The sequence below is a fragment of the Nyctereutes procyonoides genome, unplaced genomic scaffold (assembly GCF_905146905.1).
Source record: "Nyctereutes procyonoides isolate TBG_1078 unplaced genomic scaffold, NYPRO_anot_genome, whole genome shotgun sequence".
NCBI lineage: Eukaryota > Metazoa > Chordata > Mammalia > Carnivora > Canidae > Nyctereutes > Nyctereutes procyonoides.
Window position 1 is genome coordinate 19348544 of NW_026575139.1, and position 26053 is coordinate 19374596.

General features: G+C 36.0%; 1 protein-coding gene across 4 annotated transcripts in view; it reads left to right on the forward strand.

The window, feature by feature from the left end:
* CEP128 (centrosomal protein 128) overlaps positions 1–26053 on the forward strand; it is a 396245-nt gene that overhangs the window by 50966 nt on the left and 319226 nt on the right. For all 4 annotated transcript variants that reach the window (XM_055304558.1, XM_055304557.1, XM_055304559.1 and 1 more), the window contains exon 9: positions 16078–16194. In XM_055304558.1, the coding sequence (XP_055160533.1) occupies positions 16078–16194 (117 nt within the window). The remainder of the gene's footprint in view (positions 1–16077; positions 16195–26053) is intronic.

The window sequence follows — 26053 nt, forward strand, 5'->3', positions numbered from 1 at the left end:
GCTTTCAAAGTTAAGGGTGTCTCCTAATTGAGGGCATCTCATACCTCATGTGGGTGTATGTAGTCCTGATTGAGAAACAGTTGTCTAATGCAAAACTTAAAAATAATATTGTTGAATTTTAGGGGGTCTTCTGAAGGTCACATTTTGTTTGCTTCCAATTTACGCAAAGCTTAATATAGATTTTCTGACTCATTCCAATTGAAGTCAACATTTACATTTTATAACTTCGATGTATTATATTTGTGAATTCATGATAGCATGCTGTCATAGAACATGCAGTTTTGTTATCCGGATGTTAACACTTCTCAGAGGCTGCAGCTGTTAACCCCCCTCCAGACTTAAGTTCTAAATAAAATTACCGAAGTGATGTATTCACTGTGGAAAATTTAAAATATTGTACAAATATATAAAGAAAAATGAATGACTGCCACTATCTCCCACCAATTTCATTTTCTATTGGTACCCATTGTTAATCACATTTATTGTGCATTTTCTGAGGCTACAGTTGTTTATCATGCATTTTCTCAGTAACTAAAATATATCTTGAAAGTTTATAGGACACAATTTTCTTTGAGAGGCAAAAAGTGTTGGTCAGACGTGAAGATTTGATTTGTTAATCCTTTGTGATTCATAGACTTTTGTTTATTTAGTGTCTTTCTTTCATATGTCCCATTGGAAGGACGTAGTTATTATTTATAACATGATGTTATGGAAAATATTTTCTGTTAAGACTTGGTTTTGGTAATAAAAATCCATATGGCATGGGCTTCATACGACAGGAGAAATTTCAATTCATTTGTTGTCTAGATTCTACCCATTGGAGTGTGATATGAGTACTTACTAAGCTTGATTATTTATGGAGAAAAAGTCAATTTACTTTAGTTTTCTATAGGAGGGTCACTGTTTAAATTAAAAATATAAACATGGATCCAGCTGTTTCTGGTCATTAATTGAACTCTGCGAATTCTGTCAACACTGCCATTAGGATAACATGGTTATTACATAGATTACAGCAACAGGATATATAACAAATATTTACTGAAATGTATTTTAAGACAACAGATATTGTTCAAGGTAGGAGGAATCAACATATTGAAAAAACAGAATATAACCCTATACGTAGAATGCTTTTCTTCTTATTTTGCCTTCTTTCATTAAATGCTAACATTAAAAGCTATTCTAATTTTTATTTTGTTATTTTGCTATTTTTATAACTTTAGAGATTTAGGACTTTTTCCTATCTTAGTAAATATAATTGATTCATATCAATTCTGCTAAAGATGAACATTTTAGCATTAAGTAACATTGTTAATATTTTCCCCTTAGGTCTCAGAAATGGAAAAGTGAGGACACAATAATAATTGTAGTCTTTAATTCTTTTTTTTTTTAAATTTTTATTTATTTATGATAGTCATAAATGTGGGATTTGATCCCAGGTCTCCAGGATCGCGCCCTGGGCCAAAGGCAGGCGCCAAACCGCTGCGCCACCCAGGGATCCCTGTAGTCTTTAATTCTTATTGAGAATTATCTTATTCAGAAGTTATCAGTATGCATTTTGTCAGTAGGTACAGAGTCCATGCCCTTCCATTTAGAACTATCTTTACTTGCTCTTCCTTTGGTCTTCCCCATCGCTTCCAAATGGCATCATAGCCATCCAGAGGTCATCCAATATTCACTCTTGCTCTTTTTATTCATACTATATTTCCAACCCATTATAAAAATCTACTCTTTTTTCTTACTGAAGTCCTGCTTAGTTTCATCTACCTCTGTCTAATGTTTCTGTCCAGGCCACTGTCATTTATGTTGAATTTACTGTGGTGGCCTGCATTGAATTTGTTCTCTCTCTTTTTAGTGCTTGCCCTTTCCATGATCCTCACAATAGCCAAATGATATTTATTCATTCATTCATTTTAAAATTCCAGTAGAGTTAAGATGCAGTGTTATATTAGTTTCAGGTGTACAATATAGTGATTCAACAATTCTATGCATTACTCAGTGCTTATCACATTAAGTGTACTCTTAATCTCCATCACCTATCTCACCCATCCCCTACCCACCTCCCTCTGCTAATCATTTTGTTTTCTATAATTAAGAGTCTGTTTCTTGGTTTCTCTCTTTTTTTCCCTTTGCTTATTTGTTTTGTTTCTTAAGTTCTACATCAGTGAAATCATATGGTATTTGTCTTTCTTTGTCTGACTTATTTCACTTAGCATTGTATCCTCTAGATCCATCCATATTGTTGCAAATGGTAAGATTCCATTCTTTTTTTTATGGCTGAGTAATACTCCATTGTGTATTTATACCACATCTTCTTTACCATTCATCTATCGATGGACACTTGGGTTGCATCTATAATTTGGCTGTTGTAAATAATGCTGCAATAAACATAGGGGTATACATATCCTTTTTGAATTATTCTTTTTATATTATTTGGGTAAATACCCAATAGTGGAATTACTGGATCATATGGTAGTTCTATTTTTAACTTTTCAAGGAACCTCCATACTGTCTTCCCCAGTTAAACAAATGATTTTTAAAAAATCATCATCATAATGAATTATATCTCTGCTTTTTAAATTTCTCCCTAAGCTGCTTCTGTTCCAAATTCCTTATGATGACGTACAGTACCTATATAATCTGGGCTTCCCTATGTACCTCAAACTTATTCCTACATTGGGGTCCTTGCCTTGACCTTTCTTTCCTTTCCCACAGTTTTTGCATGGCTGGCTCCCTCTTATCATTCAGGTCTTCAGTGAAATGTCACCACTTTGAGAGAGGTCTTGCCCTCTTCTCGTTTTTGTTACAGCATTGGTAGCAGGTAGTATACTAAACACACTGTTCTCTATATTGCCTTTTTCACTTACTGCATTTTTGAGGTTTCAGATTTTTCCATATTAGCGTCCAATGAGCTTTCTAGTTCCTTTTAATGTTTACAGCATTCCATTGAATGAATTAGTTTTCTCTCCCTATAATTTAATCAGTTTCCTATTGATGGACATTTAGGTTATTTAAGTCTTTTTTTTTTCTTTTATACACACTACTGCAATTAATGATCTTGTATATATGTCATTTTCACATGAAAAAGTAAATTGGTAGAATAAATTTCTAGTATTGGACTTAGAGCAATTAAAGTATATGCATTTGTAATTTGTTACATATAGCTCAATTTTAAAATAGGTATTTTAAATGCCTTCTTTTAATACTTTCACTTGAGCATTAGCATTTATCTTCCCCCTTTACCAGAAAGATGAAAAGTGGCTTACCTTAAAATTATAATGTGTGTTCTATTAATTCTAAGTGGCCCTAATATTGGGTTTCTTCTTCCCTTTGGTATCACATCCCTATACTCTTACCCTCATCACCCCCTGACCCTAGCAGTTTTATCCAGGCACATGGTTACTCAGGTAGAGATGACCATGAGACTAAATGTGAGTAAAACTGATGCATGCAACCTTGGAGCTTGAAAATAAAGCCATTTGGCCAGTTTTTTGTCTCCCTCCTGCTTGTTATGTGAGTTGAAAATGGGGATGTAGCACTTACCCAGCTCGAACCTTGCAGGTGAGGATAATAACTTCGGGTAAGGTAGAGCAATACATGGGAGGAATCTGGATCTTTGAATGACCTTAGGAAACACAGTAGCCTCTACCTACACTGCTTTCTTTTGGACTATAATATGAGATAGAAACAAACTATTACCTTATTTAAGCTCCTGTATATTTGATCTTTTTGAAAGATCTTTTGAAAGACTGTACCCTAATACAGAAATGTAAATAGAAATTGATGAGAAAGAATAGACAAAAGAGAACAAGAACTATCTAAATGTATATTTTAGGTCCTTGGTTATTGTTGCCTTAGGTGGAATTTTGTGACTCATGGTATTAATAGTAGAAAAACGTGTATTTTGAGCATATTGATCTGTTTGGATGTTTGGGTCTATGGAGTCACTTAAGTGGCCTTATAGAATGATTATAATTCTACCACTGTTGGTTGGAACTCACAAAATACTTTCTGTGTTTATTCATTTTCAGTCATGCAAGTTTTGCATGTTTTATTTTTCTGAACACTGACTAGTAATGTCTGCTCATTTTATTACTTATTGTGGTCTTCAGACTTGACTAAAATAGAGCATACATATTACGCTTTGCCCATGTTCTGATGGTTGTATAAGGCAGTATAAGGTTGTACTTGCTTAGAGTTTTGTAGTTCATTAAGTGCTTCTATCAGTTAAGATCAGTTTCAGTCATAAAAAACAGAAAGCCTCAAACAGGGAAAAGACAAGATGCAAGTTATTTCTCTCTTGTGGGAAAGTCTTAAGTAGAGAGTTCAGGGTTCCTTGTGGTGCTCCTTACAGTATGTAGGGATTTTGGCTCTTTCTGCCATGCTCTTGTTTTTTTGTTTTTTGGTGTTATAGCCTCAAATTAATGATCGAAGGTGGCAGTATGTGTGTACTAGGCAGCAAAATGGAGGAAGGAATGAGTATGAGAACAAAAGGTGCTCGTGTACTACCTGTTATGGATAGTTTCTGGAAGTTGTCACTTGACACTTATTCCATCTCTGTATCCCATTTGCCAGAATTTAAGTCACAAAACCAGAAAATGTTTATATTTGGCAGCCACCTATCTAGTTAAAAATTTCTTTACTATAAAAGTAATGGGATAGAGGAATAAATATTGGAAAACAACTATTAATTTCTACCACATCATTTATATTTTTATCCCACCCATTACTTCTGTACTTTTTGGTCCACACTACTTTATGTGGCAAGCAGAGCAAGTCATTGTTTTCATTTTATGGAAGATGATACTGATTTTTTTGAGAGATAAAATTACTTAAACAGCTCAGTTAGTATTGGCTTCATTTCGAAGGCTAATCACCAGACAGTATGTGGCACAGCTAGGACTAAAGAGGTGGTCATTTATCAATGTATTACAGAGAAGGATAATACTGGTGAAAAATCATAATATTTTGAAATTGAGAACAGAATTCTATGAAATAGAAATTTTGTGGATGGAGTGGGGAATATACATTTACTTTTGTTCATTAGACTCTAGCTTATACCCTGGTTGAGGATTTATTTGAAAACAGATTAAAAAATGCATTAGTTATCTACGGCTGTGTAACAATTATGCCTATACTTACTGGCATAAAACATTTATTATCTGACAATTTCTCTGGGTTAGAAATCCAGGTGTGACTTAGATGGGTCCTTTGGCTTTGGATCTCTCACACGTTACAGTCACCTCAAGGTTTGACTGATAGATCTGCTTCCTACCTCCTTCAGTTCCTTGTAGGTTATTGAATTGAAGTGTTAGTTCATCATGATCTGTTGGTCAGAGGACTCTTTGGTATACTTGACACGTGGTCTCTCCATAGAGCATCTACAACATGGCAGCTTACTTCATCAGACCAAGAGAGAGGGCTAGCAAAAGAGAATGTGCTAGCAAGAATGGAAGTCACAATTTTTGTAACCTAATTATGGAAGTGACATCTCATAACTTTTGCCATATTCTGTTCATTAGAAGGAAGTTACTAGGACCAGCCCACACTCAAGGGGAGGAAATTACACAAGTAGATGAATACCAGAAGCAGAAGCTGTCAAAACCACATTAGAAGCTACTTAACACAAATATTAATTTCAAAACTGAGAGTCTCAGAATATGGTAACTTGACATTATCGTATGTACTAGCTATGGTGGTGAAGTAGCTAATGTCTAAATAATTTTTTTTTTAATTTTTAATAACTGGAAGTTTGTACTCTTGAATACCTGCCCCCTTTCTCTCCTCTGGCAACCACCACATTGTTCTCTGTATCTTTGAGTCTGTTTTGTTTTGTTTTTTAGGTTACATATATCAGAGAAACCACAGTATTTATCTATCTGACTTATTTTGCTTAGCATAATATCCTCTAGAACCATCCATGTTGTCACAAATGGCATGATTCCATTTTTGGTTCTGTGTATGTATACATCTTTATCCATTCATTGATTGTTGGATGTAAGTATCTTCCATATCTTGACTATTATAAATAATACTACAATGGTCTTAGGCATGTATATATCTTTTTTTTATAATAAATTTATTTTTTATTGGTGTTCAATTTACCAACATACAAAATAACACCCAGTTCTTTTTTTTTTTTTTTTGTATGTATCTTTTTGAATTGGTGGTTTCATTTTCTGTGGATAAATACCCAGAAGTGGAATTCCTGTATCTTATGTAGTTCTAGTTTTAATTTTTTGAGGAACCTTCATACTGTTTTCCAGAGTGATTTCACCAACAGTGCATGAGGGTTCTCTTTTCTCCATATGTTTGCCAACACTCGTTATCATCCTTTGAGCACACCTATTAGAATAGGTGTGAGGTGATATCTCATTGTGGTTTTTGTTTGCATTTCCCTGTTGATTAGTGTGTCTTTTCTTGTGTCTGTTGGCCATTTTATGTCTTCTTTGGAGACATGTCTATTTAGTCCCTTTGCCCATTTTTAAATTGGATTTTTAAAAATATTGAATCATGTGAGTTCTTTTTTTTTTTTATTGGAGTTCAATTTGCCAACATATAGCATAACACCCAGTGCTCAGCCCATCAAGTGCCCCCCCTCAGTGCCCGTCACCCCCACCCCCTGCTCACCTCCCTTTCCACCACCCCTTGTTCGTTTCCCACAGTTAGGAGTCTCTCACGTTCTGTCTCCCTCTCTGATATTTCCCACTCATTTTCTCTCCTTTCCCCTTTATTCCCTTTCACTATTTTTTATATTCCCCAAATGAATAAGACCATATAATTTTTGTCCTTCTCTGATTAACTTATTTCACTCAGCATAATACCTTCAATTCCATCCACATTGAAGCAAATGGTGGGTATAGGTCGTTTCTAATGGCTGAATAATATTCCATTGTATACATAGACCACATCTTCTTTATCCATTCATCTTTCGATGGACACTGAGGCTCCTTCCACAGTTTGGCTATTGTGGACATTGCTGCTATAAACATCGGGGTACAGGTGTCCCGGCGATTCACTGCATCTGTATCTTTGGGGTAAATCCCCAGCAGTGCAATTGCTGGGTCGTAGGGCAGATCTATTGTTAACTCTCTGAGGAACCTCCACACAGTTTTCCAGAGTGGCTGCATCAGTTCACATTCCCACCAACAGTGCAAGAGGGTTCCCCTTTCTCCACAGCCTCTCCAACATTTGTTGTTTCCTGCCTTGTTAATTTTCCCCATTCTCACTGGTGTGAGGTGGTATTTCATTGTGGTTTTGATTTGTATTTCCCTGATGGCAAGTGACACAGAGCATTTTCTCATGTGCTCGTTGGCTGTGTTTATGTCTTTTTCTGTGAGATTTCTGTTCATGTCTTTTGCCCATTACAATATTGGATTGTTTCTTTGCTGTTGAGTTTAATAAGTTCTTTATAGATCTTGGATACTAGCCTTTTATCCGAAAGGTCATTTACAAATATCTTCTCCCATTCTGTAGGTTGTCTTTTAATTTTGTTGACTGTTTCTTTTGCTGTGCAAAACCTTCTTATCTTGATGAAGTCCCAATAATTCATTTTTGCTTTTGTTTCCCTTGCCTTCATGGATGTATCTTGCAAGAAGTTACTGTGGCCAAGTTCAAAAAGGGTGTTGCCCGTGTTTTCCTCTAGGATTTTGATGGAATCTTGTCTCACATTTAGCTCTTTCATCCATTTTGAGTTTATCTTTGTGTATGGTGTAAGAGACTGGGTCAGTTTCATTCTTCTGCATGTGGATGTCCAATTTTCCCAGAACCATTTATTGAATAGACTGTCTTTTTTCCAGTAGATAGTCTTTACTGCTTTGTCGAATATTAGTTGACCATAGAGTTAAGGGTCCACTTCTGGATTCTCTATTCTGTTCCATTGATCTATGTGTCTGTTTTTGTGCCAGTACCACACTGTCTTGATGACCACAGCTTTGTAGTACAACCTGAAATCTGGCATTGTGATGCCCCCAGCTATGGTTTTCTTTTTTAATATTCCCCTGGCTATTCGGGTTTTTTTTCTGATTCCACACAAATCTTAAGATGATTTGTTCCAACTCTCTAAAGAAAGTCCATAGTATTTAGATAGGGATTGCATTAAATGTGTCAATTGCCCTGGGTAACATTGACATTTTCACAATATTAATTCTTCCAATCCATGAGCACGGAATATTTTTCCATCTCTTTGTGTCTTCCTCAATTTCTTTTAGAAGTGTTCTGTAGTTTTGAGGGTTTAGATCCTTTACCTCTTTGGTTAGGTTTATTCCTAGGTATCTTATGCTTTTGGGTGCAATTGTAAATGGGATTCACTCCTTAATTTCTCTTTCTTCAGTCTCATTGTTAGTGTATAGAAATGCCTGACTTCTGGGCATTGATTTTGTATCCTGCCACAGTGCCAAATTTCTGTATGAGTTCTAGCAATCTTGGGGTGGAGGTTTTTGGGTTTTCTATGTACAGTATCATGTCATCTGCGAAGAGGGAGAGTTTGACTTCTTCTTTGCCAATTTGAATGCCTTTTATTTCTTTTTGTTGTCTGATTGCTGAGGCTAGGACTTCTAGTACTATGTTGAATAGCAGTGGTGAGAGTGGACATCCCTGTCTTGTTCCTGATCTTAGGGGAAAGGCTCTCAGTGTTTCCCCATTGAGAATGATATTTGCTGTGGGCTTTTCATAAATGGCTTTTAAGATGCTGAGAAATGGGGATCCCTGGGTGGTGCAGCGGTTTAGCGCCTGCCTTTGGCCCAGGGTGCGATCCTGGAGACCCGGGATCGAATCCCACGTCGGGCTCCTAGTGCATGGAGCCTGCTTCTCCCTCTGCCTATGTCTCTGCTTCTCTCTCTCTCTCTCTGTGTGACTATCATAAAAAAAAAAAAAAAAGATGCTGAGGAATGTTCCCTCTATCCCTACACTCTGAAGAGTTTTGATCAGGAATGGATGCTGTATTTTGTCAAATGCTTTCTCTGCATCTATTGAGAGGATCATATGGTTCTTGTTTTTTCTCTTGCTATATGGTCAGTCACACTGATTGCTTTATGAGTGTTGAATCAGTCTTGCATCACGGGGATAAATCCCACTTGGTCATGGTGAATAATCTTCTTGATGTATTATTGGATCCTATTGGCTAGTATCTTGTTGAGAATTTTTACATCCATGTTCATCGGGGATATTGGTCTATAATTCTCCTTTTTGGTGGGGTCTTTGTCTGGTTTCGAATTAAGGTGATGCTGGCCTCATAGAACGAGTACTACATCATAGTACTCATAGAAGTACTCCATCTCTTTCTATCTTTCCAAACAGCTTTAGTAGAATAGGTATGGTTTCTTCTTTAAAGGTTTGATAGAATTCCCCTGGGAAGCCATCTGGCTCTGGACTTTTGTGTCTTGGGAGGTTTTTGATGACTGCTTCAATTTCCTCCCTGGTTATTGGCCTGTTCAGGTTTTCTATTTCTTCCTGTTCCAGTTTTGGTAGTTTGTGGTTTTCCAGAAATGCGTCCATTTCTTCTAGATTGCCTAATTTATTGGCGTATAGCTGTTCATAATATGTTTTTAAAATCATTTGTATTTCCTTGGTGTTGGTAGTGATCTCTCTAATTCATGATTTTATTAATTTGAGTCTTTTCTCTCTTCTTTTTAATAAGGCTGGGTAATGGTTTATCTATCTTATTAATTCTTTCAAAGAACCAACTCCTGGTTTTGTTAATCTGTTCCACAGTTCTTCTGGTCTCTATTTCATTGAGTTCTGCTTGAGTCTTTATTAACTCTCTTCTTCTGCTGGGTGTAGGATCTATTTGCTGTTTTTTCTCTAGCTCCTTTATGTGCAAGGTTAGCTTTTGTATTTGAGTTCTTTCCAATTTTTGGATGCATGCTTGTAATGCGATGTATTTCCCCCTTAGGACTGCTTTTGCTGTATCCCAAAGATTTTGAATGGCTGTATCTCCATTCTCATTAGTTTCCATGAATCTTTTTAATTCTTCCGTAATTTCCTGGTTGACCCTTCATCTTTTAGCAGGATGGTCCTTAACCTCCACGTGTTTGAACTCCTTCCAAACTTCTTGTGATTTGGTTCTAATTTCAAAGCATTATGGTCTGAAAATAGGCAGGGGATGATCCCCTTCTTTTGGTATCCGTTAAGACCTGATTTGTGACCCAGTATGTGGTCTATTCTGGAGAAAGTTCCATGTGCACTTGAGAAGAATGTGTATTCAGTTGCGTTTGGATGTAAAGTTCTGTAAATATCGGTGAAATCCATCTGGTCCAGTGTATCATTTAAAGCTCTTGTTTCTTTGGAGATGTTGTGCTTAGAAGATCTGTCAATTGTAGAAAGCGCTAGATTGAAGTCACCAAGTATAAGTGTATTATTATCTAAATATGTCTTAACTTTAGTTATTAATTGATATACTTGTCAGCTCCCACATTCGGGGCATAAATATTCATGATTGTTAGGTTCTCTTGTTGGATAGATCCTTTAAGTATGATATAGTGTCCGTCTTCCTCTCTTACTACAGTCTTTGGGATAAACTTTAATTTATCTGATATAAGGATGGCTACTCCTGCTTTCTTTGGAGGACCATTTGAATGGTAAATGGTCTTCCAACCCTTTATTTTCAGACTGAAGGTGTCCTTATGTCTAAAATGTGTCTTTTGTAGACAGCAAATAGATGGGTCTTGCTTTTTTATCCAGTCTGAAACCCTGAGCCTTTTGATGGGGTCATTAAGCCTATTCATGTTCAGAGTTACTATTGAAAGATATGAATTTAGTGTCATCATGATACCTATTCAATCCCTGTTTTTGTGGATTGTTCCCTTGGACTTCCTCTTTCTATTACAGAATCCCTCTTAGTATTTCTTGCACAGCTGGCTTGGTGGTCACATATTCTTTCAGTTTCTGCCTATTTTGGAAACTCTTTATCTCTTTTTCCATTCTGAATGAGAGCCTTGCTGGATAAAGTATTTTTGGCTGCAGGTTCTTCTCATTTAGGACCCTGAATATATCCTGCCAGCTCTTTCTGGCCTGCCAGGTTTCTGTGGAGACGTCTGCTGTTAATCTAATATTTCTCCCCATAAATTTAGAGATTTCTTGTCTTTTGCTGCGTTAAGGATCTTCTCTTTATCTTTGGAATTTGCAAGTTGCACTATTCAATGTCGAGGTGTTGAGCGGTTTTTATTTATTTTATGGGGGGATCTCTTTATCTCCTGAATGCCTGTTTCCCTTCCCAAGTTAGGAAAATTCCCAGCTATGATTTGTTCAAATACATAGTCTGGACCTCTGTCCCTTTTGGTGCCCTCGGGAACCCCAATTAAACATAGATTTTTCCTTCTTAGGCTGTCATTTATTTTCCTTAACCTATCCTCATGATCTTTTAATCGTTTTTCTCACTTTTCTCAGTTTCCCTCCTTGCCATCAACTTGTCTTCTGTGTTACTCACTCTTTCTTCTACCTCTTTAACCTTTGTCATTAGGACCTCTAGTTTGGATTGCATCTAATTTAATTGATTTTTAATTTCTGCCTGATTAGATCTAAATTCTGCATTCATGAAGTCTCTTGAATCCTTAATGTTTTTTTTCTAGAGCCACGAGTGGCTTTATAATTGTGCTTCTGAATCGGCTTTCTGACATTGAATTGTAATTCAAATTTTGTAACTCTGGAGAGAGGACTGTTTCTGATTCTTTCTTTTGAGGTGGGTTTTTCCTTCTAGTCATTTTGCTCAGTGCAGAGTGGCCAAAAACAAGTTGTACTGGAAAAGGAGAAAAAGAGAGAAGAGAAAAAAAGAAAAAAAAAAAAGAAGAAGAAAAAAAAGGGGGGGTGGGAAGCAAACAGAAAACAAAAAACAAGGGGGAGTATCCTCTGATTCTATATACTGTAAATCCCTGGACTTCCCCTGGAACTTTCCAGTGCTGCTTGGTCAATAACTTGCTTTTCCCCTGTCCTTCTAGATGGTCTTCTGGGGGAGGGGCCTGCTCTGCTAATTCTCAGGTGTGTGCACCTGGGGGAGCTGCTCAGCCCCCTGCCTGGTGCAGGGCTCAGTGGGAGTTGTTTATCCTGTGAGGCCTCAGGAGGAATGACAACAGTGGCGGTGGCCAGCTCTCCAGCCCTAGAGTCAGCTCCCGTAGTAACTACCGCAGCTTCCAGTCTGCAGGGATTTGGATGCTCCGGGGGGTGGGGGCGCTGATCTGCACAGCTCGGGGCCGCCTAGCGCAGGAGCAGGACGCTGTCCTGTGCACTCCCGGCCTCTGCCTGCCCTGGGGGGTGCGTCGTATACTGGGCTGTGTCCCCAGATACCCTGTTCTCCGGGGCCTGCGCTGCTGGAATTGTGCTCCTGGCTGCGCAGCCCACTCTGCAGAGCTTCTGCCTGAGCCACCCCCCGCGCTGCTCCCGGGGCCCGCCAGCATGGGCTGCAGCCCCTTAGGGAGCTTGGCCGTCGGGTGTGGCGCGCTCTCCCCAGGGCGCAGGTGCTCTGTTAGTGCCCCTGGGAGTCTGAGGGCATCCCCACCTCTCCTGGGATCCTGCTCCAACTCCCTGCGACCGCCTTCCATCCAAGAAGATTGGTGAAGCTCCTGCTTCTTCCTGATGGGGCTTTCCTGTCCTGGGGACACTTGCCCCGGCCTTAGCCCGGCTCCTCGCGGGGCCCCTCCTCCTTGGATGCTTTTTTTTTTCTTTATTTTTTTTTCCGTCTTCCTACCTTGATTGAAGCGTGAACTCTTCTCACTGTAGCATTCCAGCTGTTCTCTCTTTAAATCTCAGACCAAATTTGTAGGTTTTCAGGATGATTTGAAAGTTATCTAGGTAATTTGGTGGGGACAGGTGACTTGGAAGCCCTACTCTTTCACTATCTTGCCCCCTCCTCATGTGAGTTCTTTATACATTTTTGATATTAACTCTTTATTGGTTATATCTTTTGTAGATTATCTTCTTCCATTCAGTAGGTTGCCATTCCTTTTTTTTTTTTTTTTTTTGATGGTTTCCTTTGCCTTGCAAAAACTTTTTAGTTTGGTGTGCTTCTATTTATTTATTTTTGCTTTTGTTGTCCTTGCTTGAGGAGACTGATACAAAAAAAATATATATATATATTGCACAGACTAATTTCCAAGAGCTTACTACCATCCATGTTTTCTTCTAAGAATTTTACGGTTTCCAGTCTTCCATGTAAGTCTTTTATCCATTTTGATTTTATTTTTGTATATGATGTAAGAAAGTGGTCCCTTCCCCCTAAAAAAGAAAATGTTCCAGATTAATTCTTTTGTGTATAGTTGCCCAGTTTTCCCAACACACTTTATTTATTTATTGAAGATTTTATTTATTTATTCATGAGAGACACAGAGAGAAAGAGAGGTAGAGACATAGGCAGAGGGAGAAGCAGGCTCCCATCAGGGAGCCCGATGTGGGACTCCATCCCTGAACTCCAGGATCAGGCTGAAAGCAGATCTGAAAGCAGAACTTAAACGCCAAGCCATCCAAGCTTCCTTCCCAACAATTTATTGAAGAAACTGTCTTAATAATTTTGGGTTTTTATTTCAATATTTGGGTGTTTAATTTCTTTAATTTTGAAAGGATGCTAACAAGCATAGCCTTATTTCCTGAAAAATAGAAGTCATTCAACTCATTGAATTTAATGAGAGAAATTCTAACTACTCATTCAGTGTCACTCTTCAGTGATTAGCAAGCTATATGAAGGCAATGTCTGTGGATACAGCATATGTATTGCTGTATTCCTAACTTCTATTTATGCCAACAACTGGAACAAATGAGTGTCCATGCATGTTTATTGAACAAATGCATGAAAATGGACCTGGGGTTTATAAGATACTGCTGGAAAGGGAGACCTGTAGTAGGCTCATTTTTCTCATTGATTAGTTGTATGACCTCCGGTTAAGTATTTTACCTCCTCAGTCTTTTTAGACTAAACAATTTTTATAAAAATCCACAATACTTCCGAGTCTTAAACAGATCCCAGACTAAACACAAAGCTCAATGCGGGTCCATGAGATCAAGCCCTGAGCTGAGACCAAGAGTCCAATGCTTACAGGACTGCACCACCTAGGGGACCCTACCACTTTTAAATGTTGAATAGTGTTAAGCACATTCACCGTTTTTGAACTCTGTTTTATGTTTATAGTATGGAACTATACCCATTAAACAACAACTCCCCATACTACCCTTTTCCTAGACCATGGACGTCACCTTTCCTCTTTTTTGTCCATATGGTTTGACTACTCCAGGTACCTCATATAAGTGGAATGATAACAGTATCTGTCTATTTGTGACAAATAGACAATTTGTCTATTTGTGGCTTATTTCATTTAGCATCATGTCTTCATGGTTTATCCATGTTGTAGCATGATAAGAATTTTCTTCCGTTTTAAGACTGGATGGTTTTCCATTGTATGTGTGAACCACATTTGGTTGATACATTTATCTGTTGGTGGACACTTTAGTTGCTTCCATCTTTTGGCTATTGTGAATAGTACCGCTATTAACGTGGGTCTACGAACATCTCTTTAAGACCCTGCTATCAATTCTTTTGGGTATATACCTAGAATAAAACTGCTGGTAACTTTATTTTTAATATTTTAAGGAATGAACATTCTGTTTTCCATAGTATCTATATGATTTTATATGCCACTAACAGTGTTAGTTACTCTTCAACATTTGTTATTTTCTGTTTTTTTTTGGTTTTGTTTTTGATAGTAGCTACTCTAATGAGTTTGAGATGATTCTATATTATTTATTTTCTGAAGAGTGTTGCTATTATTTTTACATTCAGAGTGAACTATAAAGACATTTCCATTTTGTAAAAAATTCATTAGTTAACAACTTTTTTAGTATTGATCCAATATTATTGTCTATCATTCCAGCAGGTACTACATTTATTTCAGATGTAGTAGTAAATTGTTTATTGGGAAATTAGGGTTGATTACTATGATAAATTAGAAGCTTGATGCTGAAGGGTGTTTTGAGTTTTTAGTAAAGCACTGTATCCTAGTAAATATCTTAATTGTTTTAAGCAGTAAAAGGTGGAAACCCAAGAATTTTCATTCTTAGTAAATATTAACTGCTAACTTTTTTGATGGAATATTTTTGCTCAGCTTTTATTGACTAATTAAGCTTATATTTATCAATGTCATTTTAAAAAACAATTTTATTTGAGCTATAATTTATCATAAAATTAATCTACTTTATGTGTACAATGATTTTTAGTAAATGTACTAAGTGTGCAACCATCACCGTAATCCAGTTTCTATCCAATTTCTATCTCCCCAATAAGATTCCTTGTGACCAGGAACTTTCTGGCTATATAGAATTGTTGACAAAATATTTCTTATAACTGAACTGTATTTATTGCTTCTCTTAAATGAATCCAAATGTCTTTTATCTCCTGTAGCCTCCTGCATGAAATATATACATCATTAAATAGGTAAATTTTATTTAGAGGACTATATAATGATACACATGAAATGTGTTTGAATTTGTAAAATTTTTAGCAAGGAAAATCTTGCATCAGAGAAAAAAAATCTTTCATGTTTATTTTAAGGTTTCAATTAAACATTTTTCTATTTGACTTTAGTTTTAGATCTTTTACATCTGGTTTATTTTCAGTAGATCACAGTAGAAAAGATTGACAAGCTAATGAAAAACGCTTTTAATTATCTGCTGCTCATAAACATCAAAACCTTCCTAGGCAGGTCATGTTTATAGATTATTAAAATGAGAAAGAACTTAATAGAACAGTTATCATTAATAGAGTAATAAATGCAGTCATTGGCATGGTATTTTCCTTTTACTTCACCAGAGGGCACTCTTTTCTAGTCTATTTTAACTCTGATCTATTGAATTATTATACTTTGAAAGATTTAAATCCTTTACTGGGATGCAGGTTTGGATTATTTGGAGACTAATGATTTTATTTTGTAACTTTCAGTCCATTTTTTGGTGATTTTTTTAAATATTAGCATTAAAAAGAATGCAATAAAAAGCCAATTTTAAATGTTATAGGTAGTAGTGTATCTGGCGTAAAATATGTCTTCAATATCTTCCTTTTTTTGCCTAACGCTCTGTAATGTCACTATTTCTGTCCATGTTAAGGTTTCAGATCGAGTGGAACGACGGCTTCAGGAAATAGAAAGAGAGATGCGCACAGAAAGAGAGCTGGTGGAAAGACGTCAGGATCAACTGGGAATTATTTCTTTGCAGCTGCAGGAGGTTTGTGAAAAATACCTTCTCAGAATGTAAATATTGAGTTTGGATAGTTATTTAGCCATTGTTAAAATGGTTAGAGTTCCTTGGTCATTACATACATATTTTGGTGCATATGAGAAGTATAGCATATGGGTTATCTAGTTCATTGTGTGAACACAGCCCTACCTGGTTCAAACTCAAAGTCTGCTGCTTGCTGGCTGTGTGGCCTGGGGCAAGTTCCTTATCTAGGCCCATTTCCTCTGTGGAAAATGGAAATAATAATAGTATTTACCTAATCATGTTGGTGTGAGGATAAATGAATGAACACTTATAAAGCATTTAATATAGTGTCTGGCATGTACTAAAAAATATGAAATGAAAGTATGATTACCCTGATCAGTTTTTCTTGGGATGAACTAGACAGGGGTCAGTCAGCAAGCTATGGCCAATGGGCCAAATGTGGCCTATTGCCTATTTTTGTAAATACAGTTTTATTGGAACACAGCAATTCCATTCATTTACTATTTGTGGGTGGTTTCTTGACACTGTGGCAGCACTGAAGAGTTGTAAAAAAGACCATATGACCCACAAAACCTAAAGTATTGACTGTCTGGCCCTTTTATAGAAAGTTTGCCAACCCCTGGACTAGACTATAGTCAAACCATTCCAAAATTGAGATCACTTACCTTTTAGGTACCTTTTTTATTTTGAAATTTCAGACTTAGGAGGGAGTTGAAAAATTAGAACAAAGAATTTCTTCTGTATACCCTTTACGAAGATTTCCCCCAATATTCACATTTTACCCCACTTGCTCTGTCATTTTATGTATTTATGATAATTAAAACAATTATACATTACAGATATATAATTTTTTGAGCTAGTTGCAGAAGTGATGTAAATACTTTTAAACCTAAATAATATAGTGTGAATATTCTCTTCCGTAATCATAGGAAATTAACATTGGATCAATACTATGATATCTATACTTTTTTTTTAATCTATACTTTTTATTCAAATTTTGCCACTAACATCCTTTTCTGGTCCAGGATACAGTAAGGGTCACATACTGCTTTTGTCTCTTCAGTCTCTTTTGATCTAGAACAGTTTTTTCATTTTTTCTTTATTGTTCATGATTTTGACAACTTTGCAGAGTGCTGGCCAGTTATTTTGCAGAATGTTGTGCAGTTTGGTTTATTGATGTTGTCTCATGACTGAATTCAGATTATGGACTTTTGGCAGGAAACTCAGAAACTTGGTGTTGCATTTTTTCCGGGACACCTTTATTAAGAGGCATGTAATGTCTATTTATTCTATTACTGGTGAAAACTGAACATTTGGTAACATTCATGAAGCACTTGTTACTACAAGTGATGCTAAATAGTGATATTTTTTGGTACACATTCCATCATTTTTTCTACATTTATTAATTGGATTTCTATTCTGAGGAAAGGCTTTGCTTTTTCCAATTAATTAATTAATTAATTAATGTTGATATCGATTTGTGAATTCTCACTGTATTACACTGGTTATGTTTTATTACTATGATTGTAGAAAATTTGGGCAGCCCGGGTGGCTCAGTGGTTTAGCGCCTCTTTCAGCCTAGGGTGTGATCCTGGGGACCTGGGATCTAGTCCCACGTCAAGCTCCCTGCATGGAGCCTGCTTCTCCTTCTGCCTGTGTGTGTCTTTGCCTCTTTCTCTGTGTTTCTCATAAATAAATAAATAAAATCTTAAAAAAAAAAAGAAAATTTGTTGAATTTCCCTTTAAATATGTATCTATACATAGAATATAAAAGTTAAACTCTATGTGTGCTTGAAGATCATTGACCCTTATAAATTGATGTATTAATTTTTTTTAAATGATTAGGATATACTGCCAATTGAAAATTAGGAGCAAAAATGGCAACCCTGAAATTATAATGTAAGCAATAGAAAAATCTACCCTTGTTTTCTAAAATTCCATTTTCTTCCATTTTATAAAAGGAGGCATACCCCTGTTAGTTGGTAATTACTTTGAAGAGGATACTTTGTTGAATAATTAGATGTGGGTAGCCTTTTTTTTTTTTTTAAGTTTGATTTTTATACATTTGTTCTCAAAGCAAATTGCATCTGGTGAGCATAAGAATAGTACTGAAGAGACAATTGTTCTTTTTTGCAAGAGAAAATTAGAGAAATTTTCCATACTTATTTTCTTCTTTCTTTGCAGAATGCACAAAATTACAAAGAAAGAGGGAAAGGAAGATTGCTTCCCACCCCTATTCTTGAGAAACCCGAGCCTGAATATTTGCATTGTAATTGTCAATTTGACTAAAAGCTTGAGCTGTGATTTGGAATTCCATCTCTGACAATACAGTAGAGGATCACTATTGATAAGAAATGTTTAATTTCATATTTTGTCACTTTAATATGAGTGGTGACCTATACGCCTTTAAAAGGTGGTTTTGGATTAAACAGTGCAGTGGAAGCTGGAAGGATTAATTTAGGCTGATATGTTTCCTACTCCCAAGTTAAGTGGCTTAGGCTGTTCTGGAAAGGTCATGTTTAAGGAAAGGAAACACTTTGTTTTCTTTTCAATATTGCAAAACGTACTTTTGCAAATACCTATGCTGTATGATGATAGTAATTGATATATTTTGTTTCTGGCTATGGTGAGAAAATGAATCTATAGGTGAGTAAGGAGGTCTGGACTTTTAGCCACTGTACTCTTCTGCCTCCCTAAAATGTGTAATTCAATATTAGTGAAATTATGACATTTAAAAATTGTTAAGATAATAGGAGTATTCATTAAAAATTCCAGGATATCAGAGATTTCTAGGTATAATGCCATATTATGGGGAGGCAATATGTAGTTTTGGCTAAAACCTTCTTTTTAGTGATCTTAATGAGGTTCTTAGGTCCTTGGAGTTTTATTTGTTCCCATTTAATGAAAAATAGTTATTAATCATTGGAAATTGGTTGAGAAACAGCTACTCTGCTCTTCTTGTTTAGAGGTCTTAAGGAATTATTCACGTTTTTTTTTTGTTGTTGTTCACTCTTTAATGTGTATGTGTGTGTTTTTTTTTCTCCCTCCTGGTCTAAGCAGGAGGGCTATGGTCACTGGAATCTGCTTCCTTTATTGAGTCGCAACTATTCATGTGCTATTGGTGTCACATGAATGTCAGATTTTCTTTAACTTGATAAGGACATTCACTGGCCTTCAGACTTCATATATCATATTTTAAACAATGTTGTTTTCATACCTCAGTAGAGGCCTTCTTAGGTGATTATTTTATATTGTATAATAAATATTCTTTTTATGCATCTCTTAAATTTTGAATGGTTATTCTAATATTCTGAAATTTAAATAATAAAATTTAAATATTGTTAAGCCTATAACCATCAATCTTTCCTTGTTATTAAACCGATGTGCAAACAATAAAATACTTGTTTAACATTTATCATATTACAAACTCCTTTTGATCAGATGCTTGATAGTAACTTTGATTAGTTAAATTTAGTGGAGCAGGGGAGGCATGGTGGGTGCTAGGGACACAAAGTATTTAGAAATAAACCCAAGTTAAGACTTTTCTTTTGGTAGGCCCCCAGATAACATAAAATCCCAATAAATTCTTGGCTATGGCATCTTGGGAATTTCTGACTTGTTTTTTTACTAGCTGTTTCTAATAAATTGAATGTTATATCTTCGTCTTCATTTGAATTACTTAAAATGAAATACATGAGATAAGTGCTGGGTTCATATTTGTATATGCCTTTCAGAATATTTTATAGTATATTAAAGTGCTAGTTCTCCCACTTACTCTCACCAATAATATTCCATGCTTGCCAGTGATCTAGGGTGAATCAGTTGCCTCAAGGCTTAAAGGTGCTTCATGGAGAAGTCTGTGGGGAAGGTGAAGTATGGAATCTTAACTGAAGATGTTGAAAATTAGTGGGAAATTGTTAAGTGTAAAATGGGAGCTGAGCACAGTGGTTTTCAGTCTGTACACCTATGAGAAACCAGATTATGTGAGCCTCATCAGTAACATTAAAGCCTTGTACAGAAAAGTTTAAGTGATTGATAGATTTTTTTTCCCCAATATTTTTCTTCAACTTTTGGCATCTGTACCAATTGTGAAAAACCTAATGAAGAAAGAGCTATTTGTTCCTTCCCAGAAACGTCATTATGGCTCCAGAGATGCTGAGTAATATGGATACTTCACCTAAGAAAAGCCTTGGGTACAGCTTATAAATGTATTTAGTTTGGACTCATTAAGGGAGAAGCTTCTAAGGAAGCCAAGAATGTTTTCCTAATGTCCTCTTAATAGCTTTAGCATTTCCCTTGAGACTTTTGTGTCAATTCAGAGGAGAACCTAGTCCGGCAAATGTTCTAATGTGGCCTCATTAACCCCTTCCTTTTGAGACTCTTCTTCTTGGTTTGGAAACATGGAGGCCTTTCTGAGGCTGGTAGATTTTGGACTCTCTGTTGCTTACTTATCTTTCCCAGACTGAATTGTCTAACTTTTGTTTGGCACTTTACCCTCATGTTTCCATAGTCAGTGCTCTGACATTTTCATATTTATTTCATAGTATAAGCTTCCCCTTCCCCACTGTTATTACTAGATACTTTTTTTATATAAATGCCCATTAAATCACCCTACATTGACCAGTCCAATAGCCTCCCTGGGCTTTGAAAAAGGCCAATAGAATATACAGGTAAATAGGAGTTTAAAATACAAGCTCCATGTAAAGCATGAGGAAAGCTTAGAAGATGCACCTTATTTTCCCATTCCTTGGTAAATTAGCTCTAGTATGTAGTCCTTTTTGGGTCCTGGTGACCACGTGGGATGTAGTAAACCCCAAATAACACAGTAAGGGTGATATTCAGGAGCCTCAGATTACTAGCAGCCTGAAAGCAGATGTTGCTGTATTATGTCTCATATAATTCTTTTATTTAACATTTTTATTAAATATTTAGTATGGAATGTATTTAATCCTGTAATTTAAATAAATGTATAACTGAATGTGATCATATCATAAATGGTCATACATTTTCTTTTTAATCCAGCTTTATTTATTGGCTTGGCTCATTTCCTCCCCCCATCTCTTATGTGTTCATTCTTTGATCATCAACCATTAACCTCATTCCCTAAAAAAAAGGAACCAGCCTAAACAGCCTGGGAGGTGATCCCTTTATATTTTCTTTAATTATTGGTTTTAATTATCCTAGACAGATGTATATGGACCATACATACTTTGCATGTATAGGATTTTTGGGGTATGTTTCATTTTAATAAAATGGGATCACATTATATACATAAACACACATGTTCCACCTTTTGCTTTTTTTCTCTCACCAATACTTTCTGGAAATTCCTTCAACTAGCTCATGTGGTTCAAACATTATCTTTTATTACTACAGATGGATTTTTATTATAATAGAGGCTATCAGATTATTTTTCCAAATGGTTCTAACCTTTGGTATTTCTGTTAGTAAAATGGTTGAGAATGGACCTTTCCTTACATTCTCTTTAATTTTTGCTGAGCTCATGTGTATAAAGTATTAACTCATTTTTATGCTTATTTGCATTTCTGTTAGTGACTTTGAACATCTTTTCATATATTTGTTGCCAGTTTGCATTTGTGCCTGTACAGCTAGCTTTTTTATTGCTTATTTGAAAATACTGGATTACTTGTGTTTTCCCTCAGGAATTTTACTTTTTAATGGCACGAGGGAGGAATCTGTTATTTTTTATGTGACTAATGAGTTGCCTCAGCATCATTTTTGAATAATTTGTTCTTTCCCCTCTGATTTAAATGCAACTTTTGTTATATATCTAGTTTCCCATGGTATCTCTCTGGTTCTATACGCTTTTCTACTGATCTGTTTGCCCCTGAACTGAAATCACTTTATCTCCATTATTATAGCTTTCATTATATTTTGGTAAGTGATAATGAAAATCTCTTGTCATTTTCCATGAAAAATCTTGCTGGCATTTTGATTGTAATTGTACTGACTACATAGATTAATTTGAAGAGGGGTGTTTTCTAATGTTCTTCAGTAATGTTTTGTAATAAGGTCTTATGCATCTTTTGTTAGACTTATTCCTAGGTATCTACAGTTTTTCTTTCTATTGTGAATGGAATATTTTCTTTTATTACATCTCTGATTAGTTATCTCTAGTATATAGGAGTGTAGTTGGTTTTATATGTATGCAACAATTTTGCTTACTAATCTTATTTTATAATTTGTTAGCAGCTTTCATGTATTACTATCATGTACTATATACTGTGTAAAGATAATCATATATGAAATGAAAGCCAATTTGGTCTCTAACTATATAATTCTTTTATGTTGCTTTATTGCACTGGCTAGAAACTCAAGTGTGATGTTGGAATAGAAACAAAGATAACAAGAATTTTTACTTTATTCCTGTTTTTTATAGGGATGCTTCTAAAATGTTAATCTTGGTGCATGTTGTTTGCTCCTGGTTTTTTCAGTGGTGTCCTTTATCAGATTAAGAACATCACCTTCTATTCCTAGGTTTACAAGAGTTGTTTTTTGTTTGTTTCTTTTTTATTTTATTTTTTTTTTAATTTTTATTTATTTATGATAGTCACACACACACACACACACACGAGAGAGAGAGAGAGAGAGAGAGAGAGAGAGAGAGGCAGAGACATAGGCAGAGGGAGAAACAGGCTCCATGCACCAGGAGCCCGACGTGGGATTCGATCCCGGGTCTCCAGGATCGTGCCCTGGGCCAAAGGCAGGCGCTAAACTGCTGCGCCACCCAGGGATCCCTGTTTGTTTCTTTTTTAAAAAATCATAATATATTGTGGAATTTATCAAATACTCTTGTTTGCTATATTTCTCTTTTGATATTAAAATATGGTTGACTTTATCAATAGATATTGACCCCTCCTAGCATTTATTTATTTGATCATAATGTATTTTTTTTTATACATTGTTGAGTTAATTTGCCAGTGTTTTCTTAGGATTTTTATATTTATGCTTGAGGGGCTTATAATTTTCTTGTACTGCTGGCTTTGGTTTTGGGAGCAAGATTACATTAACCTCATAAAATGAATTAGGTAGATTCCACCCCTTTCTGTTTTCTGATTCTGTTTAGGAGAGGGATTTTTTTTTTTCTTGAATGTTTGTTAAAACTCACCCATAAAACCATTTGTGCCTATTATCTTTTTGGTGGTTGAGGTTTTCAATTTCTTTTTTTGTTTTTGTTGTTGTTGTTGTTTTTTTTTTTTTTTTTGGTTATATAGTTTTTTTGTTTTTAAAGTCAGTTTGGTAATTCATGATTTTATGTTATCCATTTTGCCTGTAGTTTGAAGGTAATTTTAAAAAGCAGTCATAGCCCTGATTTATTTATAAATCTTTCTTCAAAGCTATATACTTTTTCACTTTAATATTACTTGTTATTCCTTTTTCCTTATTAGTCTTGCTAGATATATGATTATTAGTTTTCATTTTGACCAGCTTTATTACTCCATCAACTTTTGTTTTGAACTCTATTTTTTCTTCCTTTTTTGTTTGTAGGATTACTCTGTTTCAGTTTTTAGGCTTGCAAGTTGTAGCATTAACTGATTTTAAAAATTATTGCAAATTTATCAATAAATGACCATATATTTTGGTAAGCTATTCTCTTATGGTGGCTTAGTTCTAAATCTTTTATTATTTCTTTCACGATTTTCTCTGTAACTTAAAACTTACTTAGGAATGCCTTTTAAAAAACCCAAATGTGGGATCCCTGGGTGGCGCAGCGGTTTGGCGCCTGCCTTTGGCCCAGGGCGCGATCCTGGAGACCCGGGATCGAATCCCACGTCGGGCTCCCGGTGCATGGAGCCTGCTTCTCCCTCTGCCTGTGTCTCTGCGCCTCTCTCTCTCTCTCTGTGACTGTCATAAGTAAATAAAAAGTAAAAAAAAAAAAAAAAAAGTAAAAAAAAAAAAAAGAAAAAAGAAAAACCCAAATGTGTATATGCTTGCTTAACTCTTTTTATTATTAATTTTTACTTCCTTTGAAATTTGTTGAAACTTTTGACAGCTGGTACCAGGATCAATTTTTTGGGTAAATATTCTGTGAGTATAAGAATTGAACATATTTTCAATTTAACATATGATATGCATACTTACACACTCCTATAAAGTTAGTAGGTCAAGTTTGTAAATTTGTTGTTCTGTTCTTTTGTATTCTTTTTTTTTAAATAAATTTATTTTTCCTTGGTGTTCAATTTACCAACATACAGAATAACACCCAGTGCTCATCCCGTCAAGTGCCCTCCTCAGTGCCTGTCACCCATTCACCCCACCCCCTGCCCTCCTCCCCTTCCACCACCCCTAGTTCTTTTCCCAGAGTTAGGAGTCTTTATGTTCTGTCTCCCTTTCTGATATTTCCCACACATTTCTTCTCCCTTCCCTTATATTCCCTTTCACTATTATTTATATTCCCCAAATGAATGAGAACATATAATGTTTGTCCTTCTCTGATTGACTTACTTCACTCAGCATAATACCCTCCAGTTCCATCCATGTTGAAGCAAATGGTGGGTATTTGTCATTTCTAATGGCTGAGTAATATTCCATTGTATATATAAACCACATCTTCTTTATCCATTCATCTTTCGATGGACACTGAGGCTCCTTCCACAGTTTGGCTATTGTGGCCATTACTGCTATAAACATTGGGGTGCAGGTGTCCCGGAGTTTCATTGCATCTGTATCTTTGGGGTAAATCCCCAACAGTGCAATTGCTGGGCCGTAGGGTAGGTCTATTTTTAACTCTTTGAGGAACCTCCACACAGTTTTCTAGAGTGGCTGTTCCAGTTCACATTCCCAACAGTGTAAGAGGGTTCCCTTTTCTCCACATCCTCTCCAACATTTGTTGTTTGCTGCCTTGTTAATTTTCCCCATTCTCACTGGTGTGAGGTGGTATCTCATTGTGGTTTTGATTTGTATTTCCCTGATGGCAAGTGATGCAGAGCATTTTCTCATGTGCATGTTGGCCATGTGTATGTCTTCCTCTGTGAGATTTCTCTTCATGTCTTTTGCCCATTTCATGATTGGATTGTTTGTTTCTTTGGTGTTGAGTTTAAGAAGTTCTTTATAGATTTTGGAAACTAGCCCTTTATCTGATACGTCATTTGCAAATATCTTCTCCCATTCTGTAGGTTGTCTTTGAGTTTTGTTGACTGTATCCTTTGCTGTGCAAAAGCTTCTTATCTTGATGAAGTCCCAATAGTTCATTTTTGCTTTTGTTTCTTTTGTCTTCGTGGATGTATCTTGCAAGAAGTTACTGTGGCTGAGTTCAAAAAGGGTGTTGCCTGTGTTCTCCTCTAGGATTTTGATGGAATCTTGTCTCACATTTAGATCCATTTTGAGTTTATCTTCGTGTATGGTGAGAGAGAGTGGTCTAGTTTCATTCTTCTGCATGTGGATGTCCAATTTTCCCAGCACCATTTATTGAAGAGACTGTCTTGCTTCCAATGGATAGTCTTTCCTCCTTTATCGAATATTAGTTGACCATAAAGTTCAGGGTCCACTTCTGGGTTCTCTGTTCTGTTCCATTGATCTATATGTCTGTTTTTGTGCCAGTACCACACTGTCTTGATGACCACAGCTTTGTAGTACAACCTGAAATCTGGCATTGGGATGCCCCCAGATATGGTTTTCTTTTTTAAAATTCCCCTGGCTATTCAGGGTCTTTTCTGATTCCACACAAATCTTAAAATAATTTGTTCTAACTCTCTGAAGAAAGTCCATGGTATTTTGATAGGGATTGCATTGAACGTGTAAATTGCCCTGGGTAACATTGACATTTTCACAATATTAATTCTGCCAATCCATGAGCATGGAATATTTTTCCATCTCTTTGTGTCTTCCTCAATTTCTTTCA